Source organism: Carcharhinus amblyrhynchos, chromosome 15 (assembly GCF_965287045.1).
Source record: "Carcharhinus amblyrhynchos chromosome 15, sCarAmb.v2.hapA, whole genome shotgun sequence".
Lineage (NCBI taxonomy): Eukaryota > Metazoa > Chordata > Chondrichthyes > Carcharhiniformes > Carcharhinidae > Carcharhinus > Carcharhinus amblyrhynchos.
In genome coordinates this window covers 52,553,020-52,574,544 of record NC_137338.1, presented here as the reverse complement: position 1 = coordinate 52,574,544, position 21,525 = coordinate 52,553,020, and the positions used below count along the sequence as shown (strand labels likewise).

The 21,525-nt window shown below is 40.8% G+C and overlaps 1 protein-coding gene across 9 annotated transcripts in view; it reads left to right on the top strand.

Moving 5' to 3' along the window:
• Positions 1–21,525, top strand: part of dmd (dystrophin) — a 1,714,977-nt gene that overhangs the window by 654,037 nt on the left and 1,039,415 nt on the right. For all 9 annotated transcript variants that reach the window (XM_080203928.1, XM_080203931.1, XM_080203930.1 and 6 more), the window contains 2 exons: positions 6,310–6,460; positions 15,586–15,705. In XM_080203928.1, the coding sequence (XP_080060054.1) occupies positions 6,310–6,460; positions 15,586–15,705 (271 nt within the window). The remainder of the gene's footprint in view (positions 1–6,309; positions 6,461–15,585; positions 15,706–21,525) is intronic.

Below are 21,525 nucleotides of genomic sequence, written 5' to 3'. Positions count from 1 at the left end.
ACAATCTACTTCACCACTATCTCTTGACACTGCAACTGTCTTTAAATTGTCACACCCTTTAGCCAACATCTGCTCCTTGATGAGACCCAAATTCTTGCAATTGAATATTGAGAAAACAAAGCAATTGTCTTTGACCCCTGCTGCAATCTCTTGTATCTTAACCACCGATTGCTCTCTTTCATGAACCACTGTCTTGAGATGAATAAGGCTGCCCATGCTTTTGATGTCATATGTGCCTCTCAGCAGGATTTCTAAATCCATATCTTCCCCATCAGAAGACCGCCTACTTCTTCCCCCACAATATCTCTGATCTTCGCTCCTGCATTAGCTTGTCAGCTGCTGAAACCATCATCCATCTTTAATTATTTTCAGAATCGATAATTCCAATCCCTTCCTGGTCAGTATTCCATATGCTGCCCTGAATAAACCAGAGCTTTTCCAAAACCTCTTAACCAGAATCCTAAAGGTATTAACTCACATCAACCCCTTACTGACCTACGTGGCACTTACTCTCCCAGCAACTCAATTTTAAAAATGTCATCCTTGGGTTCAAATTCCTCAATTGGTTCCCCCCCACCCCCGCCCACCCACATACGTGAGTGCAAGTGGGTGTGTATAATGCTGCATTGGAATAAATAATTTTTTGAATGTTCAGGGAGATCATGAATGTTTGTGCTTATAAGAACACAAGAACATAAGAAATAGGAGCAGGAGTAGGCCATCTAGCCCTTCAAGCCTGCCCTGCCATTCAATAAGATCATGGCTGATCTGTCATGGTTCAGTTCCACATTCCCGCCCTCTCCCCATAACCCTTAATCCCCTCTCTTATCAAAAACCCATCAACCTGCGTCTTAAAAATATTTAGCGAGGTAGCCTCCACCACTTCAACGGGCAGAGAATTCCAGAGATTCACCACCCTTTGAGTGAAGAAGTTCCTCCTCAAATCTGTTCTAAACCGCCCCCCCTTTATCTTGAGGCTGTGCCCCCTAGTCCTACTGTCCTTTCTGAGCGGGAAGAGTCTCTCCACCTCTATCCTATCCATCATCTTATACGTCTCAACGAGATCTCCCCTCATTCTTCTAAACTCTAACGAGTACAAGCCTAGTTTATTCAGCCTCTCCTCATAGCTCAACCCCCTCAACTCCGGCATCAGCCTAGTAAACCTCCTCTGCACTCCCTCCAAGGCCAAAATATCCTTGCGTAAGTACGGCGCCCAAAACTGCACACAGTACTCCAGCTGCGGCCTCACCAATGATTAGTATTGCTGCAGAACAGCTGTTACTGTTGGCGAGTATGTACCTTAAATCTTTAGACAAGTTATACCATTGTGATATTCTCATTTTCCACTGTATCCATCTCTGTGCCCACTTATTTAGTGCAAAAATTCAGGCACTTTTAAGATATTGTTTTATACATGCCAGGAATTGAAACCACTCAACTAATTGCTCATGCAGAAAATGATACAACATTCATTTCTTTGGATTGGACCAAAATAGGAATGTATGCAGCTCAGCTGTGTCAACACTCACACTATAGTGTGGATGAACAGAGGGATCTAGGTGTGTGTGTACATAGATCCCTGAAAGTTGGGAATCAAGTAGATAAGGTTGTCAAGAAGGCGTACGGTGTCTTGGCGTTTATTGGTAGGGGGATTGAATTTAGGAGTCGCAGTGTAATGTTGCAACTGTACACTACTCTAGTGCGGCCGCACTTGGAGTACTGTGTGCAGTTCTGGTCCCCGCATTACAAGAAGGATGTGGAGGCGTTGGAGAGGGTGCAGAGGAGGTTTACTAGGATGTTGCCTGGTATGGTGGGGAGGTCCTATGAGGAGAGACTGAGGGATTTAGGGTTGTTTTCGTTGGAAAGAAGGCGGCTAAGAGGGGATCTTATTGAAACATATAAGATGATTAGAGGTTTAGATAGGGTGGATAGTGATAGCCTTTTTCCTCGGATGGAGAAAGCTAGCACGAGGGGGCATGGCTTTAAATTAAGGGGGGGTAGCTACAGGACGGATGTCAGGGGTAGGTTCTTTACCCAGCGGGTGGTGAGGGATTGGAATGCCCTGCCTGCTGCAGTTGTAAATGCGTCTAGTTTGGGGGCGTTTAAGAGATCTCTGGATAGGTTTATGGACGAAAAGGGATTGGTATAGGCTAGTGGGTCATTGTTTTTGTAACTGGTCGGCGCAACATCGTGGGCCGAAGGGCCTGTTCTGCGCTGTAATGTTCTATGTTCTATGTTCTATGTTCATTCCTCTGGTTACTATTTTCTTTCTTGCCTTCACGATGATTCTAGGTTTTGTTTGGAGCTAGGAGATTAAAACCACTTGCGCTTACAAAAAGTCTTTCACAATAATGTATCTACGCCAACATGCAGGGGCAAAACAGTGAATGGGTGGGCACAGTAACGATATCCGAGCATGTGCTTGATTAGAAGAGAAAGGTCAAAACGTAAAGTTGCTGAACTCAAAGTTGTAACCCTCTGGACTGATTTAGACCTTGACCTTTCTCCTCTATTTTAAAAGCCCCTTTTTCCTCTTTTCTTTATTTAATATACTATACATGCATTTGCCTCAATGCAAAATGCCCCGCCCTTCTCTCAAACTTCACAAACCCCAATTCTGTCTTACTATATGGTCACCCACAGGCTTGAGCCTCTTAATTATTTGACAGACCTCTTTTATGCCTCCCCAGCCACTCTCTGAGGATCCTACTAAGGCAGTTCTCACTGCCCACTACCAAGCAATAGCATCAATTTTTCCGTACTCTTCTTCCCAACCTGTGCACCTACCAGAGGCTAATTCCATTCCATCTCCCTCATCTTTCTTGGCTTCAACTCTCTGGAATCTGTCAGTGGATTGGTTATCACTACCCTTCCATGCAGAATGTAGGATCACTTGTAAATAAGGGTCTTGTCATTTGTGCATTTATAGTGAATGATCTCACTGACATCATGACCTTGATGGAGACATGGTGGAAGGATGCTGACAACTGTCTCCTTAATAAACTTATCTAATTAGCTATACTTTCTACAATTTGTATTGGTCAGACTCTATTGGTTGTGTAGCCCAAATCTATAAATATGGCTGTGTTCTATCCCTTTCTCTAGGTTAACTGCCCTCTTTTGTTTTCTAAAGCTCTCCTTCCATTGTATCTCCTATGTATATTCATGGTCATCCATTATCTCACATGATCTCACTATTCCCATTGTAACTATTACTGATCTCTAATGATTTTCTTATATTACTATGTACCTTATATTCCCCATTTTTCTCTGTGTCCAACCCTGGAAAAAACTTTCCCTCAAATCTTACTTCTGCACCACTAACTATCTTGTCTTTGGCTTACAATTCATAGTGTTTTAGCAGATACTGATTTGCAAATCACATCATCTGCTTTGAAATTTTATCCCATTAAATCGTTACATATACTTACAATCATAATTTTTTTGGTATACCATCTGTCTTCTAGATTTCAACATTTGGTGGTCAACTATTCAAAATAAGTTGTCAGCTCATAAAGCATTATTAGGTCTTGCTCTACATCAATAAATGTATCTGCTATTCAAAGATTAAAGATAAAACCCAGCTTTTCTTCACAGACTGTTTTCTTAAACGCTTCTCTTCTATTTCCTCCACCATAGTAGACGAAATGGATGTACAGAGTATTTCCTAAATGATAAGAAATTAGAAAGTGTAGATGTACAAAAGGACTTGGGTGTCCTGGTCCTTAAGTCAGCTGAAGCTAACATGCAGCTGCAGCAAACTATTAGGAAGACTAATGGAATGTTAGCATTTATCACCAGAGGGTTTGAGTACCGGAATAGGAAGGACTTGCTTCAATCGTACAGAACAGCGGTTTCCAAACTTCGACCGGGATGCGGCCCACTGCGGGCCGTAGTTTGCAGAGCCTTGGTATAGAAGCTTGGTTAGGCTGCACCTATAGTACTATGTGCAGTTTTGCTCCTCTTACTTCAGGAAAGATATTATTGTCATAGAGAGAATGCAATGAAGGTTCACCAGACTTGTGCCAGGACTGTCTTATGTAGAGAGGTTAGGCAAGCTGGGCCTGTATTCTCTAGAGTTTTGAAGAATAAGAGGTGATCTCATTGAAAACTACAAAACACAAAGGATAGATGCAGATGGGGTGTTTCCCCTGAATTGGGAGTCTGGAACCAGGGGCCGCAATTTCAAAATAAGGTAGATGTCACTTAGGATTGAGATGAGGAGAAATTTCTTTGCACAGAGGATTGTGAATCTTTGGAATTCTCTACCCAGAGTGCCATGGAAGCTCCCTCACTGAGTATGTTTAGGTCAAGATTTTTGATTAACAATAATGTAAAGGGTTATTGGAATCGTGTGTGTAATAGGGATTGAGTGTCCGATTAACCATGATCATATCAAATGGTGGTGCAGGTTCGATGGGCTTGAATGGCCTACTCCTGTTCCGATGATGTTCCTATTTTCAACATTATTCACTCCACCATTGATGGCTGTGCCTTCAGCTTCCAAGGTCTCAAGCTCTAGAATTCCCTCTGTAAATATTACTGCCTCTCCACCTGTCTTTCCTCCTATAAGTCCTTTTTGAAAACCTACATCTTTGACCAAGCTTTTTGTATCTGATCAAATATCTCCTTATTAGGCTCAGTGTAAACCTATTGTTTGACAATAGTTCTGTGGAGTGTTTGGGGTGCTTTATTATGTTGAAGGTGCAACATAAATTAAGGCTGTTGGCAATATTATTTCATTTTAATCCGCAAACATTAAAGATTTTAAAATGAGGAGCAGATTTACTTGATATTTCAGGTAACTGGGACCTATTCTATTATTCACCAGTCAATTATTCTTGATGAAAAGTGAGGAAGATTGCATAGATAATTTACCCTGAAAACATTAAGGTCAATTGTTCATACAAATGCTTCATAGGAAAGATAATATAGTGACATGATTTGAAATATCAAGGTCTTAAATGACGATAACTTCCCAGTCATTCTTTATCACTTCTGTGGAGTAATATAATTTAATTAGAGAAAGATCTTAGCACAGTATGCAATTTTCGATTTGTCAAACACTTCTCTGACCTATTTGGAGAAAATATTGGAATGTACTATATCAAAGCAGCTAAGTACTCTTCATTAAAAATTTAGATGACAGCTCCTTGTCACTTGTTAAACTGAGGGATTGACATGATTTCACAAACATGTTTCCCTTTTCATTTAGATCAAATAGAAGTGGAAGATAACAGGCAGGAATTTACAGCCTTGCTCAGACGAGACAGGAAATTCCTGCCCGAGATCAACAGATTTCTGTTGTCAGACCATCGCCCATGCAAATTCCCTGGCGGGTGAGGTGGTTGAGTTATGGCCAACATCTGTCCTCTTTTCAGCTTTCTGCATCATGTTTAGAGAGGGGAAATTTTGAAAATGTTCAACTTTGACTTTGCTACTTTCTGTTTTAAATTGTAAATAGTTTTATTTTCTACAGTCTGAGCATTACTGGCAAGGCCAATATTTGTTACCCATCCCTAGTTGCCCTTGAAAAGGTGATGAAGATCTGCTTCCTTGAACTGTCTTAGATATATCTGCATTGCCAGCAGAAAGGATGTTCCAGGATTTTGATTCAGCGGCAGTGAAGGGATAGGGAAATATTTCCAAGTCCAGGTGGTGTAAGACTTGGTGGAGAACATGTAGATGGTGGCATTCCCATGCGTCTACTGACCTTGTTCTTCTAGTTGAATGGTAACAGAGTGGTTATGTTACTTGACTAGTAATCCAGAGGCCAGGACATGCACTTTGGAGATATGAGTTCAAATCCCACTCTGGCAGCTAGGAAAAGTAAACTCAGTGAAAGAAATTTTAGAATTAAAAAACTAATTTTAGTATTGGTAATCGTGAATTCATCTTAAAGAGAGAAACCCATCTGGTTTAATATTGGCCTTTAGGGAAGGAAACTTGCACTCTTTACCTGATCTGGCTTCCTGGTAACTTTCGACCCACAGCCTGTGTTTTCCGACAGTTGAAAGATTGTTCCAAGGAGGTCAGTTTTGCAATTACCTGTCATTTTGGATCAGTGAGATTGAACAAATCTTTGCGTAGTGGACAGCATTTTAAGGAATACTGTATAAATATAAAATATAGTTTGTGCAATTATGAATAAAACTGCAGTAAAAGTTAGTTTTATCAGCAAATCATATTTTTAATTAATGTATAATTACAATCAACAATCATTTGAAGGACACAAGTTGTAGAAACATCTCTTTGTATGCATCCAATTGATTCATAACTAATGATGATAATTTGTTTTCTTGATTCTAGGTTACACGAAGTGCTGATGGATCTTCAGCAGCAACAACTGAAGCATTTAGCTGATTGGTTAACAAGTACAGAGGGCAGAATTCAGCAAATGGAGGCACAACCACTTGGGCCAGATCTGGAAGCTTTAAAACAACAAGTGGAAGAACATAAAGTGAGTATTTATTCTTCTGCATTCAAACATGCAAAGTGAATTTTGTCCAATAAGAAAAAAAATATTTTATTCATGAGGCTTAGGTCTCCTTAAATGAAGAGAAGTGGAAGCAGTGGATAGCCCTGCAGTGACTTCACTTTGCAGCTTAATTCTGAATAACTGACTGTACATTTTAAATTGCTACACAGTGGAATATAGATATGATGTTGATCCAGTGGAACTGGTGAAACTTTTGGTTGTGTACCAAATGGGGCCAGTGTCATGATGAGAAAAGTAAGTTTTCCTTATTTCCATAATTGCCAAGGAGTGTCTCATGCTATTCTGTTTTAGAAACAGAAATGGGAATACCACCAATGCCTAGTTGTCTTTGCCAACAGCACAGAAAGTTGAAAATTTGGGTGACAGAACCAAGCTTTCACTTCCCACTCGGTTCACTGATTGTCTTCTTTACCTGAGGCATCTACCTGTTGATGTCTGATAACATACAAAAACTCTAATCCTCACTGCCCGTCCTACTCTCACGAACCTTGTTGTCTGGCATTCCCTAGGATCTAATCTTGCAAAACTCCATCTTAGAATGTTCACCCTGCTCCCCCCACTCCACACACACTCGCACACTCACACATAAACTCAGCACCTTTGCAAGGCCCTTGTTAACTGCTGTGAAGAATTCTGTTTGACCACCTGGCTTTTATGGAAGCTTGACTCATGTATAACAATACCTTGCTGTTTTACTGGACCTGATTATACTTACCTGATTATACTTCTGGGCACCCGAGCCTGTTCAAATGGCTTTGGTGTTTGCGTGACTTTTATTACTGAATCATCATCTACTCTTCTGATACCTTTATCTTCTTCTGTAACCTCATGATCTTCCACACCACATGCTCTTCAACTCTGCTTTAAAATCTTCATTCTCATTCTGACACCTTATACCTTTCACATTCAAGATATCCATGTTCCTTTGCACTCTTGGCATCTGCACTGTAACTCCTCATCCTGGTGATTTTAAGCTTGATCTTGACTCATTTTGATCTCTTACACTATCACTGCCCTATCTCAACCCTCAGTTCCTGCGCAAGGATGTTAAAGATTTCTTTGCTGCTAAAATTGACATTATCCTTTAGTGCTTCACCCGTTACCCTTGCCAACCAAGTCAAACCTCCTCCTAAGAGCCACCTCTGCTCTAGCCCTAGACCTTGAATTTTTGCATTGCCATCTCTGAAGTCGTCATGTTCTTACAAACTGATCATTTAAATTCCCTTTCTAGCCCCTGGCTAGCCGATATTTGTAAATTGTTCCCTCTCCTTAGGAATGGAGGTAGTTTTAAGTGATCTAGGCTTGAATTATTGATATTATAAATAAAATATAGATTTAAGTAAGTTTAATTTGGTGTTTATCATTCTTGGGTAAAACTCCAGTTAGATTCATATTAAACAAACGGGTTTGCATATATAGGGGTTTTTAGTTTCAGTTCAAACTGTCTAGATTTTGCGGAGAGTTTACAACATGAAAAATAAAAATAAACTTGGAGAAAAAATGAGCTGTTGCTTAACAACCAGGGGCCACATTTTAGATTAGGGAGGTTTTTTGGAGTTACTTTTAAACTGAACTTATAGCAGTTAGAGCTAGGAAGCAATAGCAGGAACAGCTCTCTCAGCTGTGCTATAAGTAAAGCCATATCATGGAGTAGTGGAGAAGAAAGCAAGTCCAGAAGCTCAAGGACAGTTGCTTCTAGAAACTAGAAAATGAAGAGAAGTTTCCAGGAAGATCGAAGTAAAAAGGAACAAAGAGGAACTGCCACTGGATCAGGGTACTGTCAGTTGAAGTTCACGTTGGAGCAATTAAAGTTCAAGTTAAAGAAAAGTGCAGACCTGGTGGAATTCGCTAGTGAAAAGCCACTAATAGCTGAAGCTTTCCTAAATTTAGTGACATCTTACTACAGCCTGTGGAGTAAAACGTTGAAACATTTGTGAAACAATTGGTGGTTGAATCGCTGAGAGACTGAAAGTTTGAAAGATCTTGGCTATTCAAAACAAAGGAATACTAAAAAGAGAGTTGGAAAACCTGGAGGTAGATCTCTCCTGAAAATAACTCAGAAAAAAGCATTGTTTGAAAGAAGATTCCAAGGTATGCCTGTTCAAGAGTGCAGTTTGGAAACACTTGGGTGGAAGCTGGTGTTCGGTGAGATCAGTTGGCTCACACTGTAACAATCATCTGGGGGGGAGGGGAGGTATTTGAGATGAAACCTATAGTAGATCGATTAAGTAGCGTCAGCCACTAGGTTTCAGAATGGGGTCTTCTCTGACTACAGTTAGCCTCTTGGGTTACAAGGACTGTGTGTTTATATTAACATAAGGTATAATTTGTAACCTTTGTTATCCTTAAAATCTGTGTACATTTGTGAAGATAAGCGGGAACGATGGAGTATCTTATTGTAGTCAAATCGTTCATAATTAATTGTTTTTTGTTAATAGCTAATTGGTAGCCCTGTGACTCTATCCATTCATGTTTTTCTAAACCAAAAGTAAAAGTTACGATCGTTTGAGGCAGAGTTCCATTCTGGGATCTTCCCATCCAGTAGTAACCCAACTGGGAATGTAATACAAATTACATTATCTGTGAATGTTACCATGATATATTACTCTCTCAAAAATCTCTCTAACTCTCCATTTTACTCACCTTTAAAACCTGTTTTGGTTCAGCATCATCTTTTGGTTGATCATTCCTCTGAAACAGCTTGAGATATTATTCTATATTAAAGATGCCATACAATTGCAACTTGTTGTATTGATTGTGGCTCCTTGTTCCTTGAGCTTGACACAAAGAAAATTTGAAAATTCACATTATTGAATATTTCTGGAAGTTACATTATTCCTGGATATTGCCTTTACAAATCCAACATAACCAGATTTAACTAATCCATCCAACTAAACCTTTCATAGATATTGACAGTCACATGCATTTCAGAGGATGATAAAACACAATTACTTTCTGTTGACATTTTTTGAGAACTTAAAGCAGGCTCTTTTGTACCAGTGAAAATGATGAGCAGCACTGAAGTTTGGGTCAGTGAGCAGTTAATATCCTTTGATAATTCAATATTTCAGGTTATCTCTGTGGAACTTTCCTCATTCGTGGCAGCACATTGGTTAGTTCTCTCAGCACCAGGGACCTGGGTTCAATTCCAGCCTTGGGCCATTGTGTGGATTTGTACATTCTTCCCAGACTAAATTGCCTCTTAGTGTCAGAGGGACTAGCAGGGTAAATATGTGAGACTATGGGAATATGGCCTGGGGAGGATTGTTGTCAGTACAGGCTTGATGGGCCAAATGGCCTTCTTTCTGTACTGTAGGGATTCTATTCTACTCTGGTCTATTCTGTTCTTTGAACATGTTTCCTCAGCAGATATTGGCCTCCCAACAGCATCTTTTTTGTGGTAGGAGCCCCACACCATTGGCCAGCAGTAGGATCTTCTGGTCCTGCTGCTGTCAATGGGAATTCCTGTTCATGCCCACCCCATGCTGCCTGGAAACCGACGGCAGCGGTGTGCTGTCAGCAGGACTAGAAGATCCTGCTGGTGTGAACAACTGGAAAGTTCCAGCTATAGTTGTAAAATGTCTCATAGAATCCAATGCAAGTTTTGAATCATCCTGACAATAGGTGTTCAAATCTGATGAAAATTGACTGTGATCATTTGGAAAGATTATGATCTTAAGTGAAATTTAAGAGAAAGTCTGATTGCCCTGTCTATGAGTTCTGTTGAACAACAGTGACCTAGTTTGTGCACTAAATGGACATATTTTCTTATCTGAAGCTGTTGCTTATGTTAAAGGAATAAATATATTTTTATCTTCCCTATTATGAACTCTAAATAAAACCTGCCAGTTCCTGGTCCATAGGACTAGAAAGAGGGAAATAGGATTAACTTAAATATAGCACTAAGAGCAGAATGTAGGCACATTCAGACCTTCTGAAGTTTTGTTGTGGCAGATCATAGAGGCAAATGGCAACTCCTCTGACCCATACTTGCCAAGATAATAAAAACTGAAAATGTTGAAGATACTTTGCAGCTCTATAAAGAGAGAAAACGGGGTCAATGTTTCAAATTAATGACCCCCCCCAGTAGAACTGGAAAAATTTAGAAATTTAATAGCTTTTATGTAGATGAAATACTTTTACGTAGGTGAAAACTGACTAATGCGAAGGCCTATGATAGGGCATAAGATGGCAGACATTACATAGTTAAAAAGACGGTGTGGCAGAACCAGAGGGAGAGTGTAATTGGACAGTGAAGAAACAAAACAGGTGTTCTTAGGAGATGTGCAAAACAGAATGATGAACTTTTGCTTTCTGAAAGAAAAATGAGAAAAACAAGATTAAAGCTGACACACGCGAAGAAAAGGGAAACAAAGTGGAATGGGAGGAAGAAGAGGTTATCGCTAAAATGGCTGAAGGCAGTGTTGCTTTCATAAGGCCATAAAGTGGCCATTTAAATGATGAAGTGCGGTTCCTTGAGCTTATGTTGACCTTCATTCGAACACTACAATAGGTTGAGAACTGAGAGACAACATGAGAGAGAGCAAGGTGGAGAATTAAAGTAGCAGTTCATTGGATGCTCAGAGTCTTGTTTCCAGCCTGAACAGAGGTGTTCTGCAAAATGGTCACCAAACCTGCATTTGGTCTCCCCAGTGTACAGGAGATCACACTGAGCAGCGAATCTAATATTTTAAATTGAAAGAAGTACAAGGAAATCACTGTATCACTTATACAGTGTGTTTGGGGCCTTGGATGCAGAGGGACGAGGAAGTGAAAGATGAGTGTTACATCTCCTGCATTTCATGGAAAGGTGCTATGTGAAAGGGATAAAGTGTGGATTATTGAGCAGTGGATCAGTGTGTCGTAGAGGGGACCATCCTTTAAAGTGCTGAAAGGGCATGTGAGTGGAAGATGTATTTGGTGATGGCAACATGCTGGTGGGATGGAAGTTAATGACGAGGGGAACCATTTCTTGGTTCTTGGAGGACGGAAGCCACGAGAGCAGAAATGTCGCAAATAGGTTGGAAATGGTCAGCCATACTGGGGCAAAATTCTTAATTGAGGATAAGGGAAGCTATACTGGAAGCAATCGTATGCTTACATTAATAGGCTTACATTAACACTGCAATGAAGTTATTGTGAAAACCCCCCCCTCCTCACCAAACTCTGGCACCTGTTCGGGTACACTGAGGGAGAATTTAGCATGGCTAATGCACCTAACCAGCATGTCTTTCAGACTGTGGGAAGACACCAGAGTGCCTGGAGGAAACCCATGCGGATGGGGAGAGAACATGCAGAGTCCACGCTGACAGTGACCTGAGGTCGGAACTGAACCAAGGTCCTGCTGCTGTGAGGCAGCAGTGCTAACCAGTGTGTCACTGTGCCACCCATTGTATTATCAAAATAGATACAGTGAAGCTGATAAACTTGGAAAATGGAATGGAATTCTTATGCAGTATTTAAAGAATCATGGCTGAGGTAGTTGTTGGGAGTCACTGAGCTTACAATGAATATTTGATGATAGGCTATCCCCAGAAACAAAGATAGATAAGTCAAAAAAGGGCAGGGAAGAGTCAGAGACAGACTGAGAAGGTGAGATAAAGTTGATACAAAGTTGATGACATTTTCTAGTTCAAGGCAAGAGAAGGAAATAGCACTTATGAGTTGACATTCAGCCTCTGCTAGTTGGAGGTCAGTATGCCTGACAATAGCAAACCACGCTTTTCAGCAGGTTTGACTTCAGTTATGTAGATAGATTGGAGAAGTCGGGACTGTTTTTCTTGGAAAGTAGAATGTTGAGAAGAGATTCAATAGAGCTAATAAAAATTTGAGGGGCCTGGACAGAATAGAAAGTAAAAATCAGTCACCACTGGTGGAAAGATTGAGAGTAAGAGGGTGCAGATTTGAGGTAATTGGTAAATGATGGTATGAGACACGAGGAGAAGCTTTTTCATGCAGAGAGCAGTTTGGATCTGGAATGCGTTGCCTGAAAATGTTGTGTAGACAGGTTCAATTGAGGCATTCAGAAGGGAATTGGATTAATATCTAAAATGAAAGAATGTGCATGGTTATGGGGAGAAGGTGGGGGGAATGGCACTAGGTGCACTGCTTACACAGAAAAATGATGGAGACACAGCAGGCCAAATTGCTGCCTGCTGTGATTTAACAGTTCTGTGATAACACTAGTTGTATTGGACCTAAGCGTAAAGAACACAGCAATTTCAGAATGAGTTAACTTAGACTGAGTGAGGGGAACAGAGAAATTGAGATAGAACATAGAACACTACAGCACAAACAGGCCCTTTGGCCCACGAGTTGTGCCGATCACATCAACACCTACCAACCTACAGACCTATCTATAACCCTCAATCTCATTAAACCCCATATACTCATCCAGAAGTCTTTTAAAAGACCCCAGCGAGTTTGCCTCCACCACCACTGACGGCAGCCGATTCCATTCACTCACCACCCTCTGAGTGAAAAACTTACCCCTAACATCACTTCTGAACCTCCCTCCCCGCACCTTAAATCTGTGTCCTCTCGTAGCGACCATTTCAACCTGGGGAAATAGCCTCCGAGAGTCCACCCTATCTATTCCTCTCAACATTTTGTAAACTTCTATCAGGTCGCCTCTCAACCTTCGTCTCTCCAGGGAAAAGAGTCCCAGCTCCCTCAACCTAACTTCATAAGGCATGCCTCCCAGTCCAGGCAACATCCTTGTAAATCTCCTCTGTACCCTCTCAATAGCTTCTACATCTTTCCTATAGTGAGGCGACCAGAACTGCGCACAATACTCTAAATGAGGCCTGACAAGGGTCTTATAAAGTTGCAGCATTACCTCCCGACTCCTAAACTCAATCCCTCGATTAATGAAGGCCAGTACACCATACGCCTTCTTGACCACCTCCTCCACCTGCGAGGCCGATTTAAGAGTCCTGTGGACCCGGACCCCAAGATCCTTCTGCTCTTCAACACTACTCAGACTTCTGCCCTTGATAGTGTACTCGTTCATCCCGTTGGTTCTGCCAAAATGGACGACTACACATTTATCTGCGTTGAAGTCCATCTGCCACTTCTCCGCCCAGTCCTGCATCCTATCTATGTCCTGCTGCAACTTTTGCCATCCTTCCAGACCATCCACAACACGACCAACCTTTGTGTCATCAGCGAACTTACTTACCCATCCCTCCACTTCCTCATCCAGGTCATTTATGAAAATGATAAACAACAAGGGTCCCAGAACAGATCCTTGAGGCACTCTGCTGGTGACTGACCTCCATTCAGAAAAAGCCCCATCCACAACCACTCTCTGCCTTCTGCAGGCAAGCCAGTTCTGGATCCACAAGGCCAAAGGCCCTTGGATCCCATGGCCTCTCACCTTCTCAAGAAGTCTTGCATGGGGGACCTTATCAAACGCCTTGCTGAAGTCCATGTACACTACGTCCACGGCACTTCCTTCGTCAATGTGTTCAGTCACATTATCGAAGAACTCAACTAGGCTCGTAAGGCACGACCTGCCCTTGACAAATCCATGCTGACTATTCCTGATCATGTCAAACCTCTCCAAATGTTCGTAAATCTTGTCCCTCAGAAGCCTCTCCATCAGCTTACCAACCACTGAGGTTAGACTCACCGGTCGGTAATTTCCCGGGCTATCTCTGTTCCCTTTCTTGAAAATAGGAACTACATCCGCAATCCTCCAATCCTCCGGAACCTCTCCTGTCTCCATTGACGACGCAAAGATCATCGTCAGGGGCTCTGCAATCTCTTCCCTCGCCTCCCACAGTATCCTGGGGTACATCCCATCTGGTCACGGCGACTTATCTACCTTGATGGAATTCAAAAGTTCCAACACATCCTCCTCCTTAATATTCACGTACTCAATCCTTTCCATCTGCTGGAAATCCATAACAAAATCTCCCAGATCGGCTTCCACTGTGAATACTGAGGCGAAGTACTCATTAAGCACCTCTGCCATTTCTTCTGGTTCCACACAAACCTTTCCCCCCTCACCTTTTATAGGTCCTATCCCTTCTCTTCTTATCCTTTTACCTTTCACATATTTATAGAAGGCCTTGGGATTCTCCTTAATCTTACCCGCCAAGGTCTTCTCATGACCCCTTCTGGCTCTCCTAATTTCCCTTTTAAGTTCCTTCCTACAGTCCTTATACTCCTCAAGATCTTTAACCTCTCCTAATTCCCTGAACCTCTTGTACACCTTCCTTTTCCTCCTGACTAGGTTCAACACAGCCTTTGTGCACCACGGTTCCCTCGACCTACCAAAACCCCCTTGTCTCATCGGAACGTTGTCATTCAGAGCTCCAGACACACATTCCTTGAATATCTGCCACCTTCCTTCAATACTTTTCCCTAAGAACGCCTCCTTCCAGTTTATTTGTCCAAGTAACTTGAGATGGGTGATATCATGCTAGCAGTTCTCAATGAAAAGTTCAAGAAGTGGTAGTAACAGGTTGGAAAGAGGGATATAGGTGGAGGGAGAACACTGAGGTTTGGTGAAAGGATTCACTGTGTTGGGAAGGACTCCTGCCAAAAGAAATGGGAATTGAGCTGAATGCAACAGAAGAACTCAACATCTTACTGAGCTCAAAACTTATTAAAGTCAGATTGTAAGAGGACACAGCTGAGCACTTTGCTAACAGCAGATTGTTCAGGGTCAGAACGAGGAAGATCGGAGGGTATCATGAATACACAACCAGAGGTGAGATTAAAAGGGATTGGGTCAGAGAGTAGTGAAGGGGAATAAGTATTTGGAGGGATATGCAACCTATCAGCTGGTGGACCTTATGATGCATAACACGTGAAAGGAAGATGTACAGTTTTTAGTTTAAAAGTCAGATGAGATAAAGGGTGAAATGAAGTGTGAATCAGAACAGCTTTGAGATAGAGTGAATCGGTGCCAAGGGATGCCAGTGTAAATGTAAAACTGTGGAACTTATTGAACCTCATTTTAATGAGCACATCACCACGTGCATAAACAATTATATCCTTTTTGTTATAACTAAGAATCAATAAACCTGTTGTATTCCAAGGTATGTCTTCATTCATGATCATTTGTTCCCACATAGGTACTTCAAGAGGATCTGGAACAAGAACAAGTACGTGTCAACTCTCTGACACATATGGTGGTAGTAGTTGATGAGAGCAATGGAGATAATGCTACTGCTGCTCTGGAGGAAGAACTCCAGGTAAGAATTGTAGATATCTAATGACTAATAGTGACACTGAAGGAGTTCAAACACAACATTATCAGGGCTGCAATTAGCATTTTCTTGTCCATGCATCTTTATCTGGGCAGAAAACTCATATTAAAATATGGTTTGTAATGAAGATATTTGAGGATTTTCTTTTTACCTTCCAGAAAATGCTGTCTAGAATCAGCAATCAGGAAACAAAGCAAACCTTTTTGGCACCTTTTTGACATAGCAAATTAGCTTGAATCCCTTCCCAAGGGGAAGAAACACAAATCTGTCGCTGCAGAATTGAGAGTGTCCTATGGCATGAAAAGGCAAATTTATGATGATTTTTGAAATTAGGAGAGAGGTATTAAAGTGATGAAGTTTAAGGAGAGAATTGCACTGCTTATGATAATAGAAAGGAGAGCAAAGCTCAGAACAGATTCAGAAGAGCAGTGGGTGCTGAGTTAGAATGTAGTAATGCGGGCAAAGTGCAGGATTTTGAAACTGGACGTGTTGGTGAACTGGATGCCAATGAAGATCAGTGAGGATTGTAATGAGGGGTAAAGGGGGATTTCGTACATGATGGAATGTTGGCAGGAAAATTAGTATCATAGGGGTACAACATGAAGATTTCAAATGTTGATCCTCAAAATTTTTGTGACTGACTAATGGTAGATGTAGTAGTACTTTTCTTGTCATAGACTACTCTGCAGATCTGTCTGGCAGTGGTTCTGTCAGTTGAAAGAAAATGCTGCATATTCAGTTTATTCATTGTGTGTTAGAATGTTGTGTTGAGTTTGGAGTTTGTGTCAGTGTGATCCATATTTGTTAGAACAAAGCTTGAATTGCTGCTATTGTGAATTGTGTGTTAGAGCGCCATAAATTGAATTTGGCTTAGATATTCAGATAAGGGTTAGTTTCACAGCCTGCTCATTATATTCAATATACATAAAACTGAATAAAACTTACAGCTACAAAAGATCCTTTACCCACAACTGTTAACTTTAAAGTGTGGGCCTAATCTGTGGTACAGTCACTGAAGATCCTGTTGCCAATATAATGCAATCTGCTCTGACACTTTGAGTTAAACCGTTTACCACAAAAGCCTTTGCCATGATTTGATACAATGCATTTGTAATCTGTTTACTATGATATGGACTTGTGTCAAAGCTACCTATCCTCTGAAATCGTTCTTCTCTGACTTGGATTCCACCAGCTAAGGGAGTGTCTCCTATGTTTTGGTTCTTTCATATTATTTTCAACTAAATAATTTTAAGAAGATGTTGCTTTTTTCCAACTAAACCCTCCATCTTTCTGACCTACATGTAATAAAGTGCCCTGCATTTTAAAAACTGTTAGAGTATCATTGATTCCTGTCTCTGCAGTGTATTCTGTATGTTGTTATTCTATATAATTGCTTCTTTGTTACAGCCATAATTTCACTTGTTAACAAACATTTAGTTCAGAGTTGATTGAGCAAGTGCTGGCCACGGTATGCCATTCAGCATCTAAAACAGCAAGACACAATGGACTATGTGGTAGTACATATAATGCACATAAGTCTTCTCCAATCCTACTTCAACTAAGCTTATCACCGTACTATCCATAGAGCAGTGTGTTTATCAGGACATGTTAGTGCATTTAAGTTATTGAATTACTGACATTTATTGTTTTGAGGTTGCTGCTAATTTGTCTTCTGTATTAGAGTCCTAGGAAACTGGTCTTAGATTCACATTTTTGGATATGGTCGGTTTGACGATAAATCAGTTTTTTAAACCAATGAACTTTAATTAGTTTGGATTGCTCAGCAAGCTTTACGTTTGTTCCTTTTAAGTATCAATGTGACCAGTTGAGGGAAAGTCGCAGACACGTTTCGTAAGCTACCTTTTAGGGCGAAATCTTCAGCTTGCATTCATCGTCTGCAAGGTTGCCGGTGGGGGCTCAAGATCCAAAAGTCACAGTTGTTGTTGGTGCAGACATCACTTCTGACCTTCCCTGACCCCCGCCAGCAACATAATCGGGATATTGACATGCCAGTATGGTTCACAACAGATTCACGCAAATGTGAACATGACATTGCGGGGGGGGGGGTCTCCCTGGGGATGTAAAAGTAAGTTTAGCCTCCGACAGAGAGGAACATGGCCAGCTCTAGCAGTGCTGCTCGACCCTTTGGCACTTCCAGGTTGACATTATGCCAGCCTAGCAGTGCCATTCTGTGCCCCATTTTTCGGTAAGATTTCACCCATTGTTTATCTAGAGACCTTGCTTATTTCCAAGATAACAATGTGAGCTGTTAGTCCATATTCCCTGCAAAGTGAAAGCTTAATGAATGTGCTCTGTGTCAGCAGAGGATTGTCAAGGCAGGAAACAGAGCAGCTATGAAGCATAACCCTGGCTGGGAAGTGCACAGTGTGATACGGTTGAGTACAGTCTTGCTAGTTTGCTGAAATAAAACAGCAAATTGAACCTCTGACTTCTATGAAATAGCTTCCAAGTCAAAAACCATATTTCTGGTGTCTTGGGGACTTAAGGGATTTGGGCAGTAGGTAGGTAAATTGAGTTGAAGCCCATGATCAGCCATGATCGTATTAAATGGTGGAGCAGACTTGACAGGCAAGATGGTCTGCCCCTGCTACCATTTCTTGTGTTCTTGTGTATTTGCTGAAGAACGCAATAAGTTTTAGATCAGTAAATACCTATTTTTTTAAAAAAACTCAGTCAATCCTACTGTAATAAAACTCCTGAGTTTGTACAGCAATGAAAACCTTGTGGTATGCAGAAGAATATACATTAAGGAGACTAATTGGCTCACTGAGCTTCTAATTCACTTTTGTTACTGTTATTAAGTATTCACCATTTATAACAGCTAGGAACAAAAATGTTTACCTAAAATAGATTTTAAGATGGTTAAGCTCAAACTATCTATTCAGTGCTGCAGAAAATGATTGAGTAGGTATCATTTTGGGAAGTTAGCTCTTTAATCAGACCTCTGGTCCTTTTTTAGTGTGGGAAACTAGTCAATAATATATGATTGCCAAACCTCATTAAAAATTTACTATAAAGAAGTGAATGATCTCAATACTTATAAAGTGGGTGAATGCTATTTCCCTTTAAGTTCCTTTATTATGTGGACTGACATAATTGCAGATGTGTCGAAATGAACTATGGCAGCAGTTTCGGGTAGTTTGCTTTTGAAGATTTAAGTTTGAATGAAGTTCAAATATTATAGAACTGCAGAAGGAACAAAATCTACTGCCCTGATATTAAGCTTACTTTCCATTTAAAAATTAATGGGTGTGAAATATAGACCCATGGCACCACTGGGATGGCACTATGGAAGTGGGAGGCCCTCCAAATGGGCACACAGTGTTTCCAACCACTTGCAGTGTGACCCACACGACACCCTATGCTGGGATGGGAACTTGTCGGGACACCTCCATCGTCTCTTGGACTCTTTCAACTGGTGTTGTCATGGCATCAGTGGGCTCTCCTGGTTGATTTCCAATATCCACAGTAATTAGTTTTTGTTTGTCTTTCCACAATAATAGGCACAGGCAATTCTCAAATCGTGGTTCCCTTGCTCAGAAAAATTGCATGCATCAATTTTTAACCCTATAGATTTGTTGCGTGAAAATGTAGATCGGGGAGTAATATCAAATTCATTGAAGGTTGCTTCCCAAAAATGAACCTGAAATTCAGTCCCACTGACAAGAGCTTGTATTCCTGTCAAGTTCTGCCAGGCTGATTGAGAACATTGATTTCCTTTAAAATTTTCCCAATTCAGTCAACCAATTCTTACAAAGGGCAAAATGTATTTAGTGAAGGAGGAAGTAGAGAGTCTTTCTAGAAATGCACAGTTGACTGGAAATGTCTATGTGCTAATTGTCAGTGTGTAAAGTGATAGTATTTCCACTCTTAGGTAAACTGTTAAGTTTTCACTTGAGGACAAAAATAGCTTTCTTCAGTTCAGAAAATTTGAAAATTTTGATATTAGAACATGTTCAAAAGTGGGACTTGAGCATTTTAGAACCAAATCAGACATTATTTTTTCCAGGTGCAGGTGCAGTTGAAGCAGAAAAGTTTTAAGATGACCTTGAGCTTTTTGAAGAAGTTATGGACAACAAACAAGTGGCAAAATTTAAACTGTTAAAACATTTTACTTTTCCTCAAATAAATTTTCTGGAACACTGTTTCTTAAGTGAAGATTTATTCCCTTTAAGATAGATTATTCCATACTATTTTTAATCTAAATGGGTAACTCTGAGAGCCAATACAGGAATGATGGACAGGATTTAACAGCCTCGCTCAAGTGAGACCAGAAATTCCTGTTCAAGGTCAATGGTGACTTCAATTATCACAGTCTCCAATTCCGTGGTGGGCAAGATGGTAGAATTCTGGCCTATGAGTCAAGTAGATTACTCCTGTGTTGTAAAATTTGAGAATTTAATAATTGCAAATGAGATGTTCCTTAGTTTGACAAGGTCCGGAGTGTTTACATCTCCTCCATCCATTTATGACATCCATGCTGAAGGTTAAGGCTATTGGAACAGCACAAACAGGAACAATAATTTCATGGATACGCTACTCAGGTTTCCCACTTGTGTGATTCATAATCTGCCCCCATCTTCCCATAGAAAAAGTAGGATCTGCAAAAATAGGTTGGGACTTTTGCATTCAAGTTCAGCCACATTTTAAAGCCTCTTAGTGTCTGCCTGTCTGTTCAAAAATCTGGCCCTATTTTAATTAAAATAAGTGTGATGATTCTTAAATAATATTAGCACTGTCACCAAGAAGCTTTTTTTTTGCACTTACTGTGTGATAGAATAGTCCAATTTGGAACAAATTAACATGTTACACAACATGCCAATTTAACGTGGATTGTTTTAATAAAATCAACAAATCAAAATGTGTTATGCTGCCTCTTCAAATTTTTGTTTCTAAGGGCCAGCGTTTCAGGGCCTGGCCTGAAAGAAAGGTTTATCAGCTAGTGCAGGCAAGGTAAATATACTGGGTACACTTCTTTTTGTCTTGTCCACTCTCGACACTAGCACACTCTTGACCCCCTTATGGCAACATTTGCAGAACAAACTTTTTAAATGAACTATGGTTAAGGCGGGTGGTGGGTATAACCTGTCCTTTGTTACAATTGAGGTTTATCAGATAATAATGTTTTGAGAATGTATCTTTCAATTTGGGATAGATGAAGGGGGGTCCTGTGATCTGTTTTACTACCTGCCTGACAGTGACTCTGGATGGTTTGATTGTTGGAGATCAAAAGTTAGCTCAATTTAGTTTTATTAAGGAGAAAATGCAAGATATTTGCACTGGGAGACACAGTGCGGGATTTCCCAGCTATACTTGCCCCAAGATCAGCGACTCCCACCTGAGGTCAGTGGACTTTTGCATGGTCCGTGTCCAGCCCATTATGATTCCTGTGGCGGGCAGGACAGGAAACTCTACCTATAGTGTCCACACATGGTAAACCCAAAGACCCAGTAAGGTGTTATAGATATCTGATTGAAAACAGTTGTGCTGTGAATTGTCCATGAACTTCTAAGCTGAATGGAGAATTGGGGTCATAAATAACTATTTAGCATTTCTACTTGAATGCGAGGTTAATATGTTTCACATTGCTATGGGGAAGAGGGCAGAGGAAGCCATTTTTGACATCTGGTTGCAGGCTTCCCTACAAATCAGTGAATAACTTAGAGAGGCAACAGTTTTGTGTGGTCAGCTGAGGGAAAGGACTATTTGGTTTTCTGAGCTACTGTGGCTCGGAGGGAGGAAATAGAGGGGAGACAATTACTTATCATCCTGCAGCCATCTAAG